This window comes from Phasianus colchicus, chromosome 2 (genome assembly GCF_987193195.1).
Source record: "Phasianus colchicus chromosome 2, bPhaCol1.hap1.1, whole genome shotgun sequence".
NCBI classification, from domain to species: Eukaryota; Metazoa; Chordata; class Aves; order Galliformes; family Phasianidae; genus Phasianus; species Phasianus colchicus.
This window is the reverse complement of record NC_143437.1, coordinates 42,319,305-42,340,488: the sequence shown is the minus strand read 5'-3', so window position 1 is coordinate 42,340,488 and position 21,184 is coordinate 42,319,305. Positions and strand designations below refer to the sequence as shown.

The 21,184-nt window shown below is 36.7% G+C and overlaps 1 protein-coding gene across 1 annotated transcript; it reads left to right on the top strand.

Moving 5' to 3' along the window:
- The first annotated feature begins 46 nt into the window (after positions 1-46).
- CEP43 (centrosomal protein 43) lies at positions 47-20,946 on the top strand. Its single transcript, XM_031612987.2, has 12 exons — positions 47-583; positions 5,998-6,051; positions 7,702-7,756; positions 8,440-8,528; positions 9,929-10,060; positions 10,764-10,847; positions 14,040-14,257; positions 16,419-16,528; positions 17,081-17,149; positions 17,574-17,613; positions 18,236-18,329; positions 18,722-20,946. Exons 1-12 carry the CDS (start codon positions 494-496, stop codon positions 18,794-18,796), a joined length of 1,110 nt encoding a protein of 369 aa, XP_031468847.2. The 5' UTR covers positions 47-493; the 3' UTR covers positions 18,797-20,946.
- The last annotated feature ends 238 nt before the right edge of the window (positions 20,947-21,184 follow it).

The following is a 21,184-nucleotide window of genomic DNA, read 5'->3' as shown; positions in this document are numbered from 1 at the left end:
TGCGAAGCCCTCCCCTCGGCAGCTGCGCTTTCACCCCTGCCAAAGCGGGTTCAGCTCTGCAAAAAGCGTGTGAGGGGAATCTGTTCGCTCCGGACGCGAGGCAGCTGAGGGCACGGCCGGGCTGCAGCGGGAAGGGCGGCTCGCGTACCCTCACAGCCCGCCCTCCTTGCGGGTGCTGAGGGGCTGCGTACGGACACGGCCCGCCCCGCGGCGCTGAACGGTCACCGCCGCTTTGAACTTCCCGCGCGCCGCTCCCGGCGGAGACGCGCTGCGCGTTCGCCGCCGCAGTTTCCAAGGCGCTGCGGCCATAGAGGAGCCGGGCGGCCGGAGCTCCGCTGCATCTCTCCGGGACCGCTGTCGGGGGTGGCAGCCGTTCCGCTTCTCCCCGTGCCCTCGGGCCCGCCGCTGGGTGAGTGTCTCCCGCGGCGGCGGCGAATCTGCCGGGCCCGTCCCGCCGCTAGCGCGGTTTGGGCGGTTGTCAGGGAGAATCAAGATGGCGGCGGCGGCGGCGGAGGAGGACACGGAGCTGCGGGACCTGCTGGTGCAGACGTTGGAGAGCAGCGGGGTGCTCAATAAAATCAAGGTGCGAGCGGAAGGCCTCTCCTCGGTGTGCAGCGTTCTCATGGCGGTGCGTGGGGTGCGCTGCGGGTGCCGCGGCTGCCGCTATGGCGCGGGGGTGCTCGGCCGGCCGCGTCCCCTCCAGCCGGCACAGGCCCGCGCCGGCTGTCACAGCCTAGCGGCGGCGCCCGCCTTCCCGACGCTGCCCCCCAGTCTGCTCGGGTTGGGGCTGTCCGAGGAACCGTGTTCAGCGCCCGCCTCTCGCGATGGAGCCGGTGCGTGCTCTCTGTGGGCCCGGCCGGCGAGCTGCTCGGCGGGGAGGCGGAGCGCGGCCCGGCGGCTGTGCCCTGTCTATCGTGCAGCGGTTATGTGGCCGCCGGAGCGCCCGCGCTTCTTTCCTGCTGGTGCCCAACCCGCCGAGCCGTGCTGGACGGAGTTCGCAGAATTTCTTTCCTCTTCCACGCGAAAAGACCTCACTGGTTATCCCAAGCTGCAGTCCTTGAGGCTCGATGTTTATACATAGGTGCGTGGGGTGGTGGAGCTGTGTTTTAGGGGTTGGCTGAACCTAAGAAGGGTCTGGATATGCTGTCTGCCTACTAATGCCGCGTTAAAAAACGTGGAGTGTTGCAATGGAGTGTAATCGGTTTCCAGGCTTTTAGCCTGGACTTGTGTCAGCAAGGATATGAAAGCATGCTCTGTGGATTCACACTCAAAGCTTCCAGCAATATCTGTCACATACAACAGAGATACCATGCAGGTATCAAAGCATGAGAACTGTTGAATCTCCTTGTAAGCTCGAGGAGAAAAGAAGCTTGGATTTCAAATTAAGGGTGTGGCATTTATCCAGAGAATTCTACTTTGAGCATTTCAACAAGTGGGCAATCATTATTGGTATTCTGGGAATATATAAACAGCTGAAATAGTTGATGGAAGTGAAAATATCCTTGTGTGTGTACTTAAAAGCCCAGTGAGTATTGGCTACCTTTGATCCTTTTCAACAAAACAACATAATTATAAATGTATTGCACTTGCATTTTAAATGCATAATCATTATTTAAATTCCATAGTGAGATGAAGGGTTCAAGCTCGTGCAACTGTGTTTTGAGTAGGGTGACTTTCTTTTAACTAGGTATCAGAGTAGGCCTTCTAGTCCACCTGTTAACTTCTTACGTAGTATCAATAAGTAGAAGTATAGTGACAGTAAAATCATAGTAACTTCAAGAGGAATAAAAGCACAAGTGCATTAGAACACTAAAGCTCACCTGCTTGCTATGGTCTAATTCCTGCCTTGTGTAGCATGGAAGCTTTTGAACTATTGTTAACAGTTTTGAGTTTTATGTCAATTTTTTTATTGTAGTCTTCGTTATTATATAATGCTGGAAGTAGTAGTATCTAACATGATATATGTTATCCTTAAAATAGCAAACCACTTACAGAAATGGGAACTTTCTGATATTGGGAGTCACTGTTTAATAATTGATATGCTTATGATTAGTGCTGTTCAGTGTAGTACGTGATTATTTTGTTTTTCTTGGTTGTAAACCTTAACTGATGTGCTGGGTTGTTAGCTATGATTGATTGATAATGTTAATGACTTACAGAAGTTGTTGTTGTATGTGACAAATAGCCTTCCAGAAGAACTCATGATGAATGAATGTCCTTAAGTGGTTAGCTCTTAGTTCAGGTTATATCATGCATTAAATAATAACAATAAAAGTGTAAATACCAAAACCATTGTCTTTTTGTTAAACTAAATTAAGCATAGTTGCACTCTGTATTGCTGTCAGATGGTTGTTTATTTTATATTTGAAAATGAGTACTGACTGTTTTTCAAGATGGATGAAGTTAGAAGGCTTAGATAGCTATATTTGAGATTTACTGAAGTGGATACATTGAACAGAAAATTACTTCACCTAAATATAGCTGAATTAGTGTGAGGAATATAGTAGAGGTAAAGAAAGCTCTGGGAGGATGGGAGTACTAACTGAATTATTTCAGTGGATAAAATGTATCAAGCTGCCGGCTAATACCTTTGCGAGCAAGCAGTGACTCAGTAATTCTTAGCAAGAAACTTTACCTTTATTTTCTCATGCTATATAATTTCATAGTGGATTATCATTGACAAATTTCTTATTTTCAGTTAACTTTGGGGTGTGCTAATAAAGGTGTAAATGATTTGGCTGGATGAGGAAATCAGTTACCTGTATGACAGCTCAAAAATCTGTTCAAGACTTGTCTGTTTGTCATAGGTTTTGGGCATCAGAGTATTGAATGAAGTCATATTGTGCAAACTAGGAAATAGCAAATATATTTGCCATTTACAGTTGAAAATTCCCCGTCCTTTCCCTCAGCTGCAGTATCTGTGTGTGTTTGTTACCTATATGGGAGTTATTAAGGATTGGAATGAAACTGATGGATAGAACTGCTGCCTGGTGAGTTCTGTAAACGAAATTTGGAATATTTGTGCTTTAGTAAAAATAATAACTGATGCTTTACATGTGAGGCATGTTGTATAAATACAGATGATCGTCTGTCTTGAAGAGGATGTGATCATTCTCATATAGAAGCTGCTATAAAATCATCAAATGGTTTCGGTTGGAAGGAACCTTTAAGATAATCTAGCCCCAGCCATGAGTAGGAACATCTTTCATTGGCTGTCATATAAGGAAGAACCACTGTGCTTTCATAGCATTGCTTTGTTATTTTGTTTGATTTGTATCTTTCCTTCTGGGGGGGAAAAAAAAAGTTTATGCTGCCTGAAATTTTACAGCATCCTTGGAACTTGCTGTTTCTATATATCTGAGGAATAAAAACATTACAGAAGTCATGTGACTAGTAATGCTTTGACCAGCTGTTCTTGCTAATTTAATTCACACCCTGCAGTGGTGCTAGCTGATAATGTGATGAGATAAAGTAAAAGTAGTATTAAAAAAAAAAAAAAAAGTGTTAACTGCTGATGTGTAGGTCAGTAAAATTATCATATTTGTTTTCTCATCTTTCATTTATTTTAGGGCAGAATGCTTTAAAGTAATTTTGGATTGTTAATGTCATGATCAATTTGCTGCTCACTACAGTGTAATCACCCTCTGTCCTTTTCAAGCAATTTATGTTAGAAAATCAACTCATTTTTTCAAATAAAGGAGAAACATTATTTTTTCTTACCTAACATCTCTTTCTTATTTTTAAGTTAAAAATTTATTGTTTCCTCTATGGTATGGGTTCTCCATCTTTCTTTTTCCAGCATTCTTCATCTTTTTAATTATATTGCCAACAAGTTTAATGACTTAGCCAAAAAAGGCTGCTATGGTGGAGTGTTTTCTGCTTAAATGAATGAGGAATGAGCGTGAAAATTGCTGGTTCTGCTTAGGGATGGTAACTTTCTAGATGTGGAGTGACAGGACAGAGGTAATGAAGCTGCAGTCTCCAGTTTGGTACCAGCTTTGGATATGGGCTGATGCAGGATTTTAGCCTAGTGCTTATAGCCTGGGGTAGTCACTCGTGGTTAGACAACTTGATGCTGTGTTTGCTTGCTTACAAGCAAGTTACTTTGGTCACTATGCTTATGTGCTTCTATTTCATATAGTAAAATACTCTAGAGTCTTGCTGTGTACCTACGTGTTGGAATCCACAAGTGGGAGATATTTAAGAGCTTCAAATGGATGTTGGCAATCTGAGATGCAAGGGAGACCCACGGCATTCCTCAGTTCTGGACAATCTATTGCAGCTATTTCATCCAGTATTTGCTCTGCATAAGCTATTGTGGGTGGCTTTTACAAGTGCACTGGTTCAGATTAATTGTTGAGGTAGGTGTTTGCTGTCTTACTGTTTTTCAAAGAGTATTCCCAAATCAGATGAAAATTTTAGACAAGCCATCTAAAAAGGTATTTGTTTATTTGGGGAGCTCTCAAGATAGTAAGCAATGTCTTCTGTCTGGGAACTGCAGACCCTGAGAGATGTTTTCCTGTGTGATCCTTCAGGTACATGTGTAAGATTCACTGTTTGGGACAGGATTAACTTAGCTAGATTCTGAAGAGAAGAAAGTCCAATACAGGAAGGATGTTTTCCTGTGCCGCTGCTTTTACACTGCAACAGCAGTCAGTAAGAGGTGATGTCTGCTGAGTTGTTCATAGTAGGAAAAAAAAGGAAATTAACTTTGATTTTGAAACACTGACCCATGTATTTCCCAAGTGCTTACAGGCAGCAGTTGTCATATACAGTATTAGCCTTACTTTAGCTAAGGTCAGTGCCATTTAATTGCTTTGTCATTGATATGAGCTCTTGTTTACTAAAGATTTGTAGAGATGTCTACTGAAACTTGGTGCATACAGGACCGAAAAGAAGCCTATAGCTTTAGTGGATTTCAGGATGATAGATTTGCAGTCACTGTAGCTGTCAAGATCTGACTTACAGACCATAATCCTGGTACAGCTTACAGCATAACACCGTTTTATGGAGGGCTTCAAAAGGATCAGGGTGAGGAAGTTCAGTACTAAGCTTTGTTCTGCATTACTGCTACTTTGAATAAAATGTTTCTTGGGCAACGATGAAAAACAGGATAGCTGTCTAAGTCAGCACTGCATACAACTGGTAGACATCCTATTTTTTTTTTTTTTTTCTTATGAGAACTCTTCTTAGATTTTTTGCATGATTTTTTTTTCTTTTAAAAAGGTATCCAATGATGGTTACTTTTTTTTGCCTTGCTAATGAGAAAATCCAGCACTTCAAATTTTTTTTAATTTTAGATATACAAATTGGTCTTTGAAAATCTTTTTCTCCTTTGCTCTTGAGGAAAATGGCATGCAGAGTGGCAGTGTCATTTATGGTCACAGAGTTGCTTGGCACAGTTTATCTACTGACCACTTCAAAATGTTTTCCACTGTAATTAACTCTTAATCAGACTTTCTCCAATGTAATGCATGTTGTTCATTTAGTATGTTCAAGCCTGGAGTCAGGCTTTCTTTTCCTTGAGAATTTCTGTTGCTTTGTGTGATCTGACAAGAAGTCATGGGAATTTGTATAATGTAGCACAAACTTTGAAGACAGTATAATTGTAAGTTGTGTGTCTGTGTTTCCTGAAAGAATTGTAAATTAAGGGTAGGTGTTTCAAAGCTTCCTCAAAAAGTTGGATTTCTGGCTCTCAAGGGAAACAAATAGGTAGTTGGTGATGTATTTTAGAATCTTCTTGAGAATGAAGAATTTGGGAAGTTTTGTATCAAATCCCTTCTGCCCCATTGCTTCTCCAAAAGCTTTCTTGCCCTCAAATCACATTGCGTGTAATCCTAAATGTCTTAATTGTGTTGCTGTAGTTTACAGTTGATACCAAGTTCCTCGAGGAGAAATAAATAGATGTTAAGATACTTTCTGGCTCTCATTCTATTTGCATAGGTAAAACAGTGTTTGTAGAAATGCCATTTCTTTTTTTTTTTTTTAATTTGGCAGGCAGAGTTGCGAGCAGCTGTTTTTTTGGCATTAGAAGAACAAGAGAAAGTAGAGGTAAGAGAATATTAGGTGTTTCAGTTTTGACTTCCTGACAATTCTTCATGTATAATTAAAAAAAAATATATACTGTAATGCTTTATATTTGTGAAGTGTAACAAGAGAAAATTATGTATCACTGCATAAGACCTTAAAAAACAAAATAAAAACACCCAAAAAGGCCTTCTTTCCAGTATTTAGAAATTCAAAGTGTTATGTAGCTTTTACTGTGAGACTGTAGCCTCAAAGGAAACTGTTTTTCACTGCTGCTTTTATGTTGCTCTGCTCCACTTGACTAGAGTAACTAAATATCTTTTCTGCCAAATACTACTTTTAAAAAGTCCGATTGAACTGCTGAGGATTTTATTATTAGTAAGGCATTATAGTGGTCTGTTTTGAGAAGTTTTTTTACTGCCAGCATTGCCTTGTTTCCTGTATCTGTTCATTCCCTAGACCTAGAGGAGAGCACATTAAGAGCTGTTTGTCCAGGCTCTCCATTTTGAAAATGAAGAATGGAAAGCTGTCCCTTTCCTCTGCTGGTAGTTGGTTGTGCTCTTTCTGGAAAAAGGCACAACTGCAATAGATGTTATTGTGACACTGGTAAGGATGGGAAGTATGAGTAATTATTCTATGGCATGAGACTCCATATGTCAGAAACATAACATAAGTTTGCTGAGGAAGAAATAATGGAAGAGTGATACAGTGCCATTTCTTGTGGCAAGTTTCAGCATAGTGTGGAGTACCCCTAAAAAAAGCCCTCCCAGACTGTCTGAAGAGCAGTAGGGCTGAAGAGAGAGACTTGCTGCAAGTCATCTCAGCTCACTTAAAACCTTTAAAATTATCATGACATTTTAATTTTACGCTCCTGACTGAAAGTATATTAATACTTATCTCTATTCTGAATTCCTAAATATTAGGGAAGTTGTTTTGGTTTGGTTGTTTAAAATATTGGTGAGGGGCTTTCATGTGTATGTTAAATATCACTGTTCATAAGTGCTACTTCTAACAGACCCTTTCCTTAAATTTAGTTAGGTTCCTATCCAGGGTGTTTTCATCTATTAACAATGACATTTAAAATTTAATTTGAAAAATTCCTGAACGATTTTGCCTAATCTAAACACAGCAAATTGATTTCTCTCTGCTTAAAAATCACAGTTGAAGACAAATCTATCAGTGGGAAAGAACATTTTCATAATGTGTTAAAAGGTCCTTTAATTAATAGTAATAAAAAATAGCACTGATTTCTGAACTGCTAACCAGCATCCTTGGTCTAGACAATTTGTGAATAAATATCTTTTTTTAAGTGTGACCAAATTTCTTTAAATTTGACATTATGTTAAAGGAGCAGCTTGGGAAGTTAATTGATTAACGTACCTTTTTAATTATCAAATAAATAAAAATCAGTATGCTATTTATAACATCATGGCAGTTCTTCCAGCTCTTTAGCTTTTATATAGAGATACTGAGACAATGCCTTCACAGCTTTTGCAGATGGTAGAATCACTACAAAAGTAGAATTTGGAGAAGTGAATTACATGTACCATGAGCTGTATGGAAGAGCATACCCCAGTTTGTTGTGTTTGGTTTGGTTGTTTTTTATTATTATTTTTAACTTCTTAATAACACAAGAATGTTGTTAATTAACATTTGCGTTTTCCTTTTTGACAGAACAAAGCACCTCTGGTAAATGAAAGCCTGAAAAATTTTTTGAGTACAAAAGATGGTAAGTTCTGGTTAGCATGTCTCTCAAAATTAAAAACAACAGTGAATAAAGGATTGAATCTTTCATGACATAAAGTATGCTTTGATTCTTATCAATTAGATGTAGTTATTATGACTGACTTCAGAATAGAGTACAGTCTAGAATTTTTAAAGTTAATGTTGCTGAAGTTTTATTTTTAACTGAGGTGACTGGTATGTTTGAGTTAATATTTCATGATAAGTAAAGCCATTTTAGGCAGCTATCAGTGAAAACAGATTGCAGAGGTACAATAGTGAACACACATAAGAAAAATGCCAAAGTTGTGTTTTTAAAAGATCAGAACAATGAAAGCAATGCCAGAACAAAGAGAAACCCCAATCCCTATACTTGAATTTTGGACTCAATTCCTTTTTTCCCCTGCATTATTTCTGACTTTAAATAATTTAGTTAAAATGGTTGAGTTAGAAATTTGGGAACTGCTACACAAATCATGAATTGGATATGATGTGGACTTGCGTGTGAGATGGTAGTTTGAATGTCTAAATCATGTTTGTAGAAGTGTTGTTTCAGTGTAGTTGTTCATCTTGAAGGCATGTATGTGTTATAACTTTGAAGTAAGTATTATAACTTTGAAGTAAGTATTGTTTGTCTGGTATATTTCTACTTAATTTTTACATTTTTTTAATTGTTTATTGATGCTCTAGGTCGTGTGGTGGCAGGTCTTGTTGCAGAATTTCTACGATTTTTCAATCTTGATTTTACGCTGGCTGTTTTTCAGCCTGAATCAAGCACAGTAAGATATACTGTTTTTTGCTTCTGTGTGATGCTGATCCTTTGGAGTGCATGCCAGTTGCTTGTGTTTATTCTTATAATTTTTATAAAATATTTAGCATGTAAAAGATATGCTCTGCCATAAAGAAAAGTTTAAATGTGCTTTATATGATTATTCCCTTTCAAAAGTCAGTGTTTGATGTGTTAAATTTAAATTAACCAAGTAATAATTCTTGGAAAACCATGGCAGACTATACATGAGAGAAGTTTTCTATAATCTTACCTTGACATATTGTGAACTTAATATTTGTATGTGAAAATTAAAATCAAGTAGATGTCTAGTCTGAAAGAAATTTCGGAGGGACAAAGGACATCAAAGTATTTGCTTTTAGGTTTTTGATACTGAGGTAGCTTGTCTGTCAAATCAATCTCTTTTTCTCTTTGTGATATAAACATTTTCATAATAGATTTTGGGATTGAAATGGTTCCACTTGATGAATTTCTCTTTTCATTTCATATTCATTTTTATTCTTAAAATCTCTTTTCAATTTGTTTTTTAAAAAAAAAAAAAAAAACTATTCTTATTCAAAGAGTAATTTTCTTTTTCTTCACTTGGATTAGATATTGATTTTTTATTGTTTTGGCAAAAAATGACCAGAGAGATAGTCATATGAACATGTGAGCATAGATTAGAACAGTCCAAAACTGAGGCTGTACAAATGATATTTCGCTGTTCCTCAGAACTCCATGTTTCCTTTTTGGGAACTTAATCACACTAAATCACATACACTGTTTTTTGTTTTTTTTTTTTTTTTACCAAATCTCCTTGTCTGCATTTATTGCACTAGGAGACATCTGTGCTAAGATTCAGATTTATACTACTAAACAGAAACAGTCATGTGTTCTCCCATGTTGCTAACTGTTTTTTGGAAGGAGTGTTTTATTGCAGCACAAAGGCATCCAGTGCTCTTTGAAGCACTACCTTTTTCCAGTAAAAGCCTCTTCTTTCTAAAAGCCATCTGTTGCAGTGCACGTGTGGAAATTGGCCAAAGTTTCAAAAGTTGACCAAGACTTCTGTGAATTATGCTGAAAGATTTTGCTCTATTTTTCTATACTAGTCCCAGTCTGAGCGCTAAGTTTTTATCCTCCATGGTGTGCTTGGCTAGTGTTCTTGTATTTAAAACAATTTTGGGTGATCAGTAATTAAATTCATGTGCAGATCAGAAGTAAATGATGTTATTACAATGATGTTATGACTTTATTGCATATGCAGCAGGAAGTCTTCAGTAATCACTGGTTAGTCTGATTATTGCTCTATTAAATAAGACCAACGAGCTTTAGGATTTTTTACGAAACATACTGTTTCCTGACAGTTTCTTCTGTGTTGTGATTTCTTTTTTGATATTTTTTTTTTCCTCACAGCTAAATGGCCTGGATGATCGAGAAAACTTAGCTCGAGATTTGGGAATTACAGAAGAAGGTACTGCAGGTGGTCCCCTATTGTTGGAGGTTGTTAGAAAATGTCAGCAAAAAAAGATATCAGGCAATGAAGAAGTAAGTGCAGTTAATGTAATTTCTTTCTTCATAATTCTTTGTTTTATTTCATTGATGAGAAATGAACTGAAAAACACTTGCGTTGTTTCAAGCCTTTCAAGTTAGTATATTAGGAAAAGCTTTCAACATAATTTATCAGAAAACAATGATGAAAGTTACTTTTCATGCTACTCTTTAATTTCTATCTTGCTACAACGTACTAGCAGGGTGAACCCAGAAAAATGATACAAAACATTTTTTTTCTAATTTCTAGTGTGATTAGTTAACACCTTTAATGATTATCTGTTGTATCTTTGTAATCCTAGATTTTTCAGGTCTTAGTAAAATTAGAATTGGCTTTTTTAAAGCTTTGTAACTGTTCTTAAAACAAATATTTTAAAAATCTAAATACATGAAAGTATTAAAATATCTTAAGGCTATTTTAATGGAGTATATAATAGTTATTAATTAAATTAATGGAATCCAACCAGTAGCATTTTATTAGTATCTGTTGTGATTGTGGTTGGAAAGAAAATCCTCTGCACATCAGATATAGTTGGTCCATCAACCAATTCAGAAGTGGTTGTCATAGTCTTCCTAACACAGCAGCATAGTGTCACAGCTTGCATACAGCGTGAGCAGGAACAGTAGTCTTGTTTCTGTTGGATGGTACTATGACATAATTCAATGTATTTCTAATAAGTATTTATGTGGCACATTTTAGGTTGCCCCAGTTCTAAGTGATGGCCTGTGCTCCACGTCAAAATCATCTGATGGAAGATCAAGTACACACCCCATACCGAGTAAGGTAAGATGATTTGTATGTCATGCAAAAGTATACAGGAAAAGCAAAACAGTGGACGCTAGTGGTACAATGGCAATTACTTAAATAATCCGCAGTTTTCTGTCATTTTTCTTTGTTAATACTACTTTATGCTCAGATACCAAGTTATAAAGGATTCTGTAAGTGGAAGAAGTGTTTGGATTAGAAGTCTGAGCAGGTAAAACGCCTGCTCGGAGAATATGCTAGCCTGTATTTTATGCCTTCCTTTACAGGAAGAAAGAGTGTAGAACCTTTTGAGTTGGAAGGGACCCTTAAAGGTCATCTAGTCTAACTCCCTTGCAATGAACAGGGACACCACAGCTAGATCAGGTTGCCCGGGGCCTGATCCAGCCTTACCATGAGTATCTCCAGGAACAGGGTTTCCACCATCTCTGGGCAAACTGTTCCAGTCCCTCGCCACCTTTATGGTAAAATAACTTCTTCCTTATATCCAATCTAAATCTCCCCTCTTCTAGTTTGAAACTGTTTCCCCTTGTCCTATCACAGCAGACCATGCTAAAGAGTCTGTACCCTTCTTTCTTAGAGCCCTTCCTCCCACTTTTAGGTACTGACAGGCTGCTATCAGGTCTCTCCAAAGCCTTTTCTTCTCCAGGCTGAACAGCCCCAGCTCTCTCAGTGTGCTGGGAGGTGTTCCAACCTTTGGATCGTTTTTGTGCCCCTACCCTATATACTAACAGATTGTTTCTGCGCAGCAAAAAGAGTTGACTGGGGTTCTTACAGAGTTGGCTCTGTTCATAAGCTCTTCATTGTCCTTTCCACATTCTGAGAACATTTGGCTATTCTGTACTAAGTCCTGTACCTATCTGACTGGGTACATAACAGCATGTGAATGTCTGTGAGATACTGTGAGGCTGCTTGTCTTCTTCTTAGTCAGTTGGCTGATTGCGGTTTGGAACTGATAAGGATACAACTGTCTTTCCCTTGGGGCCTGTTGCTTTCTCTTCAGTCTTTTTGTGTTAACGCAGAACTAACATCTTGCAGACCTTTATCTTTCATTACACTTGACTGGAACAGTTCAATAGGTCATGAACTTATGGAAAAATGTATGGCGCTGATAGGGGCACAGTCACTTGTTTATGCCAACTATCCAACAAAAAAAAATGACTCAAGTACTCAAGTTTGTTAATTGATGTAATTTGAGCATGTTATAAGTTTGAAGCTTTTTTTTTTTTCCCAAGATAACTGGAAGCAGCTTAGAAGCTTTCTAACATGTCACTGAAAGCTGAGAAATATAACACTGCATGGTGGTGTTATTATTTGATCTATTTGGAAGAGGGGAGTGATTAAGATAAAAACAAAAAACAGTTTGGATCTGCTTCATTTTATTCCATTTCTTCAGTTGTGTGCCATGCAAAATCTGAGAATGATACCATTAGAAATGCAAGCTTCATTTCAAGACTAAGTCACTTTAATTGCTGTTTGTTGATTGTTTCTTAAACAGCTAGTATTTCTGTAATTGACCTTTCAGTGTAATTCTAACCATTTCATTTTTGCGATAGAAGATAATTCTTGCTTGGCCCAAGCTTAGAGGAAATAAATCCAAATGTTCATTTAAATGTCAGTGTTAGGTATGGAGCAACAGTATTACTGAACTACTTCTGTCTTAGGTTGATGTTAAATTAGTCAAGAAGTACTATTGAGGATGAAATTACAAGTCATAAGTAATCCATACTGCCTTGCATATGCCACCTTTCACCTTCAATTTGTGTGTGTATGTGTGCGCAGATATCTCAAGGTTAATCTGACCTGAAGTGTAGAATGAGTTTTATTCATTTGTTTGTCCTTGATGGAGATTTTTGCAATGCAGTTGATAATTTGTACCTATTTGGTAGTGGTTGCAGTTAGCCAGCCTGACACATGTTAGTTAGGTGTAGGTGGAAGGAGACAAGGAGAAAGTATAAAATCTTAAGCCTTGTAAGTGAAAGATAATAGCTGATTTTTAAACAAAATCAAAACAAAAACATCTCACAAAACCACCCATGGTCAGTGCAGTGTGTATGCTGCTTATTTGGAACGAACAACATTATTGGTTTTGCTTCAAAATTGTTGCTGTTGTTGGTCTATAGAGTTTGTAAAGTGAATAGATCTTCTCATTGCTTTCATTTTCATTTTGTTGCACCAGGATGATATCTACATAAATTTAAACGTTGTTCACTGGGCCACAAAGTTTTGCAAAGATAGGAGTTGATCTGTATTATCTGATTGTACTATATATAGAGCAGTCCTTAAAAGCATGAGTATAGAACTGAGCCATGAGCATGATTGGAAAACTGAAAGTTACCTATTCTTAGATACTTTGTTTGTATTGTTTTAGTCTTTATACTTTTTCCCTTCCAGTACTAATTATCTGCAGTCATGTTACACTTGCTTCCTGGAACATAGTATTACTTCACGGATTGCCATTTGGTGTAGTTTTCAGGTTGTCTTAGAGGCATGCTCAAGTAAGCAGGTCTATCACTGAAAATTGAAAGTCAGGATATGAACCTCTTGTTATGTTCCAAGCCATTCCAACTATGCAATTCACATTTGTAGTCTCTTAGTGAAATTACAATATAGGGCAAGCTTTCTTTTGCATGAAACAGTAAATATTTTTGAAGCTAGGTTAAAAGTATTTCTTTTTTTTTTTTTTTTTTTAAGATGGTGTCATTTACATGAGTTTAAATTGATTTATTTTGGAACTGATGATTTTAACTCAAAAGAAATTGTTTATAGAGGAGTTGCAAAGTAACACTAATTAAAAAAATGTCACATGCTTTAAAAATGTATTCAAACCTAGAACTTAAGAAATAGCATCTATGTAGATTTCTTCATTTGATGATAATCTTCTTTCAAAAAGGATTGCTCTTTTAGTAGAGCAATCATCTAGATATAAAACCATGCAAAGGATAGAACAAACTTTTTTTAACAGAGAGTAACAATAAAGAAATTTTCTGAAGTCATTTAAAAACAACTTTTTTCTGTTTTATGATTTCTGATGAGTACAGAGGAGTGCTAATAACATCTAAAGAACTTTTAAAAAAGTAGTGTTTGGTTAATATTATGATACATGTATACTACTGCTTACAGTGTTTTAAGAAATAAGAACAGTTTATATAGGCTTTCTTGAAGAGAAGTTACCTTGTCAGTCAGTGAGGTCTGTTTTCTTTATCTTTCAAGGTTACTGAAGCTACTCAAAGTGATACGAGTGTCTCGTCAGGGGAAGCCAGCAAAAGAAGCATTCATTTTCTGCCTAATGAAACAAAACTAGATCCTCAGTTGCAAAACAAAGACTTAAATACCAAAGAAAAAAGTGATCCAGGTGTGGATGAAGATGATATAGAGGGAGATTCTTTTTTTGATGATCCTATACCCAAACCAGAAAGAACTTATGGTTGGTAAGTGGTGTGAAGAGACATAGGTTTCTTTTGTGCTCAGTATGTTGCATACCTTCAGGAGCTAGCTGACATTTGATTGCTCACTCTTTGTAAATGCAAGTGAACTATTTTGTTTCTGAAATGCACGTCTCTGATCTCTTGACTGTACCAGAGAGAAAAACCTGCATCGCTCTGAGGTGCATCAGTTATGCCACATGATGTCCCCAACCTATTTCTTTTGTGGAATGAACACGTGTGAGTTACAGGCACCGGTGTTTCTTGTTGCAGTGGAGCTGCAGTTGTGACCAACATTAAAGAAGTGAAAAATGAGAAAGGTGGTGCTTTAGATATTTGTAAGGAATACAAAATATCTGGCAAATATGTTAACTGTAAGCATAAGTAACACTTCCTCACCACTGAGGGTTTCCTCTTCACACCGCAATACTTTTTGTGTGCAGTTCTGTTTTCAACAAGTTGTTTTTTCTGTGGCCAGATCTGATCACTGGCTCTTGGCTTCAAATGGTATTTTTCAGTGATTGAATTGTACAGTAGTTTTGTTACAAAACCCTACAACTTATCTTTGGGTGTTCTCAGAGTTGTGGTTATTTTGGAGCTTTGTTTAACTATCTACTGAGAAAAGCTGGAACATCATTTCGTGGTGTTCTTTTGCATTTTCTTTATAATAAGTTACTGGACTCTAAGAAAAAGATTGTTTGTTATTTGTTTTTCATTGGATATATATAAAGAACAGATTCTTTTTTCTTGAATGGTGGTCATTTTTCTTTGGAAAATATTATGTGTTACGAATTGCCCAAATTGTGCGAGTTGACTTTTCCTTAGGAATTATCAGTGCATTTACTCTTCCTTATTCAAGGGCATCAAGTAGTTGTTAACCAAAACCTAACCATTGTAACACATGGTTGTGATTCCATGAAATAGGTTTAAATGATGAACATTGAAAATCTAATGAGGATATTCTTAGTGGATAAACTCCCTTCAGGAAAAGTAGTAAAGTCACAGCCCCCTGACTGTTGTACCTCATAACATTACTGTGATTTAGGTATTATAGTAATGTTCCATAATAAAGCCTGTTAAATATGTAAATAGTAGTAAATGAGTTAATGACTAACTGTAACAGAGCTGTTCTTTTTCAGCCTGTTGCTTTTAGTGTCTTTGCACCTCCTCTAGAGCAAAAGAAAAATAAATAGATTTTTCAGATGAAATAAATCTGTTTGTGTTGTGCTCGTGCACCTGAATCTGAAAGAGTGGTTAGGAGGAGGAACACCAAGGTTAATTGGTTCACAAAAACTGTAAGTTCTTTTGCCTCTGGAAGAAGGATTCTTTGTAGAAGGAAGGTAGCAAGCAGTTAGTAACGGTTGATTAAGAGTTGGCCCAAGCTCTCACTTGCCCAAGATCTCTGAGCCATTGTTCAAAATTGAGGTGTTAAAATTACATGGTATTTTGATGGCCTAGATATAATGATACAATGAACGACTCAGATGATATTGTTCAAAGTTTATTGGAATACAGTCAGAATAATGGACAAGTCTGGCAATATCGAATGTGAAAATCATGGTCTCTTTTTTAATAGTGGTTTCTTTATTCTTGTTTTGCAATTTTATTTGTTTGTTTGTTTGTTTGTTTGTTTTGCAATTTGAACTTGACATTTCAAACATATGAGCAGACTGAATAGTAGCCAAGTGAACTTCAACTGGTGGTGGTGAGACGTATTTTGCTATAACTGAGAAGTTTTCCTTCTGTTGGGCTGAGTGCTCTTGAGAATGAACAGTTTCATCAGACCTTAAGCTAAGCTGACTTAAACCCTGACCTGTGTCTGAGTATATCTGAATCTTTCATCTTTTGACTTTTTTTACACATGTGTATAATAAAAAACCCTTTGTTAAAAATGACAATGCTAAAGAAGGTGTGGGAGTTCTGTTAGAGAAGGAAGTTGGGCAGAAGCCTTTGCATAGACGAGAAAGTGACCTTGGTGAATGTCTTGCTTGACATTTGTGCTACCTGATGACTGTTCTTAGGCTGCAAAATGGGTAGTCTTTTTCCTTTATTCTTTTTGCTGTCCATATGGCTGTTGTAATTTTATGACAACTGAATAAATAATAGAAAAGAAAGTCATTTATTTGCATTTTCCAGCTCTGTGGAATACTTCTTTGGTTTGTTCTAGGAAAACTGATTCCAGTAAAGCAGGAGGTCTAGCATCCCTTTCTGATGCACCACCTCTGAAAAGTGGGTTAAGTTCTCTGACTGGTGCACCTTTGCTAAAGGAGCCTGATGGTAAGTTTTCACATCTTTTTGTGTTTCGATGAGTGTAGGAGATATTTCTCATAACATAATGAATAGTCTGTGTATTCGGATATAAGTTGCCTGTATGTGGCCCCCACCTGTTTGGAATGTCTTTTTTTTTTTTAATGCTCATTTCTGAATGATAGTATACTGGTTTTTTGCCAAATTATGGCACATTGGTACATCTCGTATTTTGGAGCATGAAATACCTACTTCCATTTTCTGTGTAAAGCAGTTTACAAGAGTTTAAAATCCTACTGCTCATTTTTAACTTTTTACCACATTATTTGCATGAATTCTATAGAGATATTTAGGGAGATTTGCAAAAGACCCTTGAATACTGGGAGATTGGCTATTGTTGTTGTTCATGTCTTTAAATGTTAGCACAATTCAGACTTGAAAGTTGAATGTAGTACTACCACGATATATTGTAAAATTATATAAAACTACTATAAAATAATGGTTATTATAGATTGCCCAAATGGGAACTTATTGTAGTCATGAGCCAAATTTCTGCTATGGTTTGGTTTGATTTTCCTACAGATCTAAATAGAAATTCTGTTTTGAAAGACCTGAGGTTGGTGAATGCAAAACTGGGATCTTTAGAATTAGGTAAGTAACAACTGAGCACGATTAAGCTTTGACATTTTCAGCTCAAAGCTCTGCCCAGCCTCCTAGAGGAATCTGAGAAAATGAAATATACATAATGAAAGAGGATCTTCTTCTCCTGTTATTTTGTTGGAAAACATTGTGAGACCTACTGGAATTGGGAGCAAGATCAGATGAGAAGAAATACAGAGAAGTGAAAACTTTTAAGTTTTGTATGCAGATCAGTATTTTATGCATGCAACAAAAATTTGATTTATTCCATTCGTACTTTTCTAATATCAGATGATGTATTTTGTTGTCTAGGTTCCTAAGAAACGAAAAGTTTGTTGTTTTTTTTTTTTTTAATAACCAGAAAAGTTATGATTCTTCATTTGCATTTCCTGAAAAATAAAGTTCTTTTTATTAATACCTTCTAAAAATTGTTTAGGAAATGGAGATGATGACGAGTATGCTGATGACTTCAATAGGTAAGAGAGATGATATTGCAGAAGCACAAAATTCATACATTCTAAATCCATTGACATACTTAGATTAACTCATATCCTGGCCAGTCGCTAGTGCTGGACCCTGCCAGTATCTCTGAACTCCTCTAAACTTCAATTTGTTAATAAGTATAGTTAGAAATCTTTTTAAGGAGGGGGGGAAAAAAAAAAAAAGCAAAATACATTGCTTTGGTGTAGTTTTAATGAGTTATTTAAAAGCCTGATGTTAACTTTAATATAGTCTCTATCTTTAAGCTGCTTATTAACTGAAGTTGTTCTTTTCCTAAACCATGCACTTAGAGATGTTTTACTGCTTAATTAACACTACGAAGCAATTATTCCATTAAAAAAAAAAGAAAAGCATCATGAGTAGTCAGAAATAAATATTTAAGATTATTAAATTATTAAAAGATAAATCTTTTTAATTAAGATATTATTATTGTAAACTGTAGGACTGAGGCATAAGCAAATATTTATCATGGCTCCTTCTAGGTAGAAGGCCTTTAGTTATTATGGGTTTTTAATTAATTTCATATTTAACTTGCTATGAATATAAATGTAATGCTTGGACATTTGAAAAGAAAGTTCTAATTCTCTTTCTTCTCAGTGCCAGCCATCGCTCAGAGAAAAGTGATATCAGTATTGGTGAAGAAATAGATGAAATATCTGTGGAAACAGAAGACTTGAATGCCAGTGATAAAGTATGATTCTTTTCAATTTGTTCTTTACCTTTTTAACCTCCTGTGAAGGAATGTGCTGCTCTCATGGGTTTCTAAGTTATTTCTTAGTTATTGTTATTTGTTATGTTCTGTTTTTTTACACTTAGCATTCCTGCCAAGTTAGGTACTATACTGATTTAACAACAAAAAAAATAAGTGATTTGGTAGCACAATTCTGTTTCTAGACACACAAAACAGATTTGCTGCTGGTTTAGTATCCAGTATAAGGAGGCCTTATCCTTTATTTCAAGATTTATCTATGAACCTCCTGAATGAGTTGAAGTCCCAATAAAAGGACCTGATGTCCTATTTTGTGAAATAATGCTTTTCTTTTTCCTATACTTTCTGAGCTTTTGATTTCATTTGTTTTCCAGCTTGAAGACATAACACAAGACCATACCATTTCTCAGTTCAGTGATGTTGCAGATTATCTAGAAGATGTGGCATAGAATTGGACAGCAAAAAACGTTTCAGTGTGCTGGACTACAAGACTACTGTGGACTGTTGAATTCAGACAATCACTTTTTGCTGGAAAGTCCACTCCCTATTTGTGCCTTGTTTAATAAAGACTGTAGGTGGAGAGGGCTTCTTTACAAGATATAAATGAAATGATGTGTTCCCGTTTGAGTCTGATATTGGAATTACTTTTTTCATTTGGTTCAGCCAAACCTTTCACAGCAGGAGTTGGATTTTCCAAGCAGAATGTCCATTGCTGGCAATGGTCTTAATAAAAAGCAGTCTACAAGAAAAGATCTACACGGAGTCATGCGGCTTTATAATGAACTTGCACTGTTATTGTAACAGTTTGAAACGTTTTTAAAGATAACCAAAGCAAGAGTCTTCAGAGGTAGTGCTTCAACTTCTACTTCTTTTTAAGAGTTTTGTCCAGTCAGCATGTCATACATATTCGTAGTAAATCTAGCCACAATACCTAGGCGCTCCAGACTCACTTGAAACTACTGTTTTTCAGACTTTTTTGGAAGTTGGACTTTTTAAAAAGACTTATCAAGTTGAGCATATCTAAATTTAGCTAAGTTTAGGAGCTAAATTTAGTACTAATCTTAACTCTGAATATTCTTGTTTAAATATGTTTGTCAGACCATTGATGTTAAGACCTAAGCTGTTTTTATGTATGATAATTTCATTAGTGTTATTGGTTGTTAAATCATGAAAATTGATTATGTAAGGATCCACAAATCATTATATTTTTGGTTGTTTTGTTGGGTTTTTTTTAGGTTTTTAACAGTGTGGAAATGGTTTGTGGAGCTGTTACTGTTGAGGGCTCTTCCTTTGCTGTAAGCTCACTAATAGTCCTGAAAATCCTCGCTGTGCAAAAATGGGCGCCAAAAAGTGAAAACACTAACTGTTTTTCAGATTCTGATTGCCATAGAGAAATAAATTCAGATATTTAGAACACCTTACTGAAGACATTTATCAATGCTAAGTTCTAACTAAGAGCAAATTTCAGTGTATTCATTATACTCTTGCAAAACAGAGTCGGTAATGGAAACAGTGACAGTTCCTTAACGATGCCATTTTGCATAGCGCTGCTGTAATATATAGGTCGTGGACATTAGTAGTACTGAAACAAGATTTCAAAATGTGCACTTTCTGAACATTGTGAACACATTTGGAAAATATACGTGAATATAAATAACTTATTATTTTTTTTTCTTTTTTAACACTTTGTAATTTTCTTTTTCCAGGAAAACTGTTGGCCTCTCATCAGTGGCCACCTCAGAAGTAGCACGCTAAACTAAAGCCATTGGTTAATTAAGTAAATAGAGCTGCTACTAGCATTGGATGCTGATTTGGATCTTTCTTGCACTGGGCCAGCAGGCATGGAGCAGTGCTGGAAAGTTAGGCTTTTGTAGTACATAAATAATGAGAAGAGAGGAGAAAAGTTGTGCCTTTTATTTATGTGCGCCCCAAAATAAGCCAGCAAAAAGCACCAAAATATTTAGTCACCTTTAACTTCTGACTTTGTGCCATGTTGTAGCAGCTTAACAGGAGAATTTTTTTTACCCTGGAAATCAATGTGCCATAGGCTTCAGATAACAATGATATTGTAAGAAATAACATAATTGTGAGTAAAAATTACTTGAACTATGGAGGAACATGTGTCTCAAGATACTACATGTTAAAAGGTTTTTTTCTGATTGAAATCTTTTTAAAGTGAGCAATAACATGTCTGAAGGATGTAAAATTCAACTTGAATGCATGGGAACAACGAATTGCTGACGTTCATTTTTAAGGTGTGTGGAATAATGTAGACAGTGCCATTTGCATTTTTTTGTGTCTTGGGAAAACATAGTTTTATTACCTGTTAGCTGTAGAATCTCTTGAAATTTGTCATACCAAAAGAAGCTAAAACTATTAAATTATTTCTAATTGCATATGGAGATGTGGCCTTTAACTAATTAGATACTTTAAATGTTAACATGACTTCTGTTAACAGCAAAGTGTTTTCTCTTTCCTTGGGGACTGATTGGAGACCTTGCACTTTGATTCTCATTTAAGGAAATGCCAAAAAGTGGTAAGTCTCCTGTGAGGTTTTGCTGAATTGTGTATAATAACTTGCAAAATAAAGCTATTATGCTGGCTAAACTGTATTTTTGAGACTTATTGAATAAAAAAAGATCTTAATGTTTAGAAAGTTTGGGAAGCCCTGTGGGTTTGGGGGATTTTATTGAAAAATATTTTTTCATTTGTTCTCCTCTCCAGAGTCAGTCTAGTCTGCAGTTGAGAGCGTGTGTTTGCGCTTACGTTTCTTTTAAGCCCAGTGAATCCTGCAGTTTCTCGTATTGATTCATAAAGTCTGAGTTTTTGGGTATCAG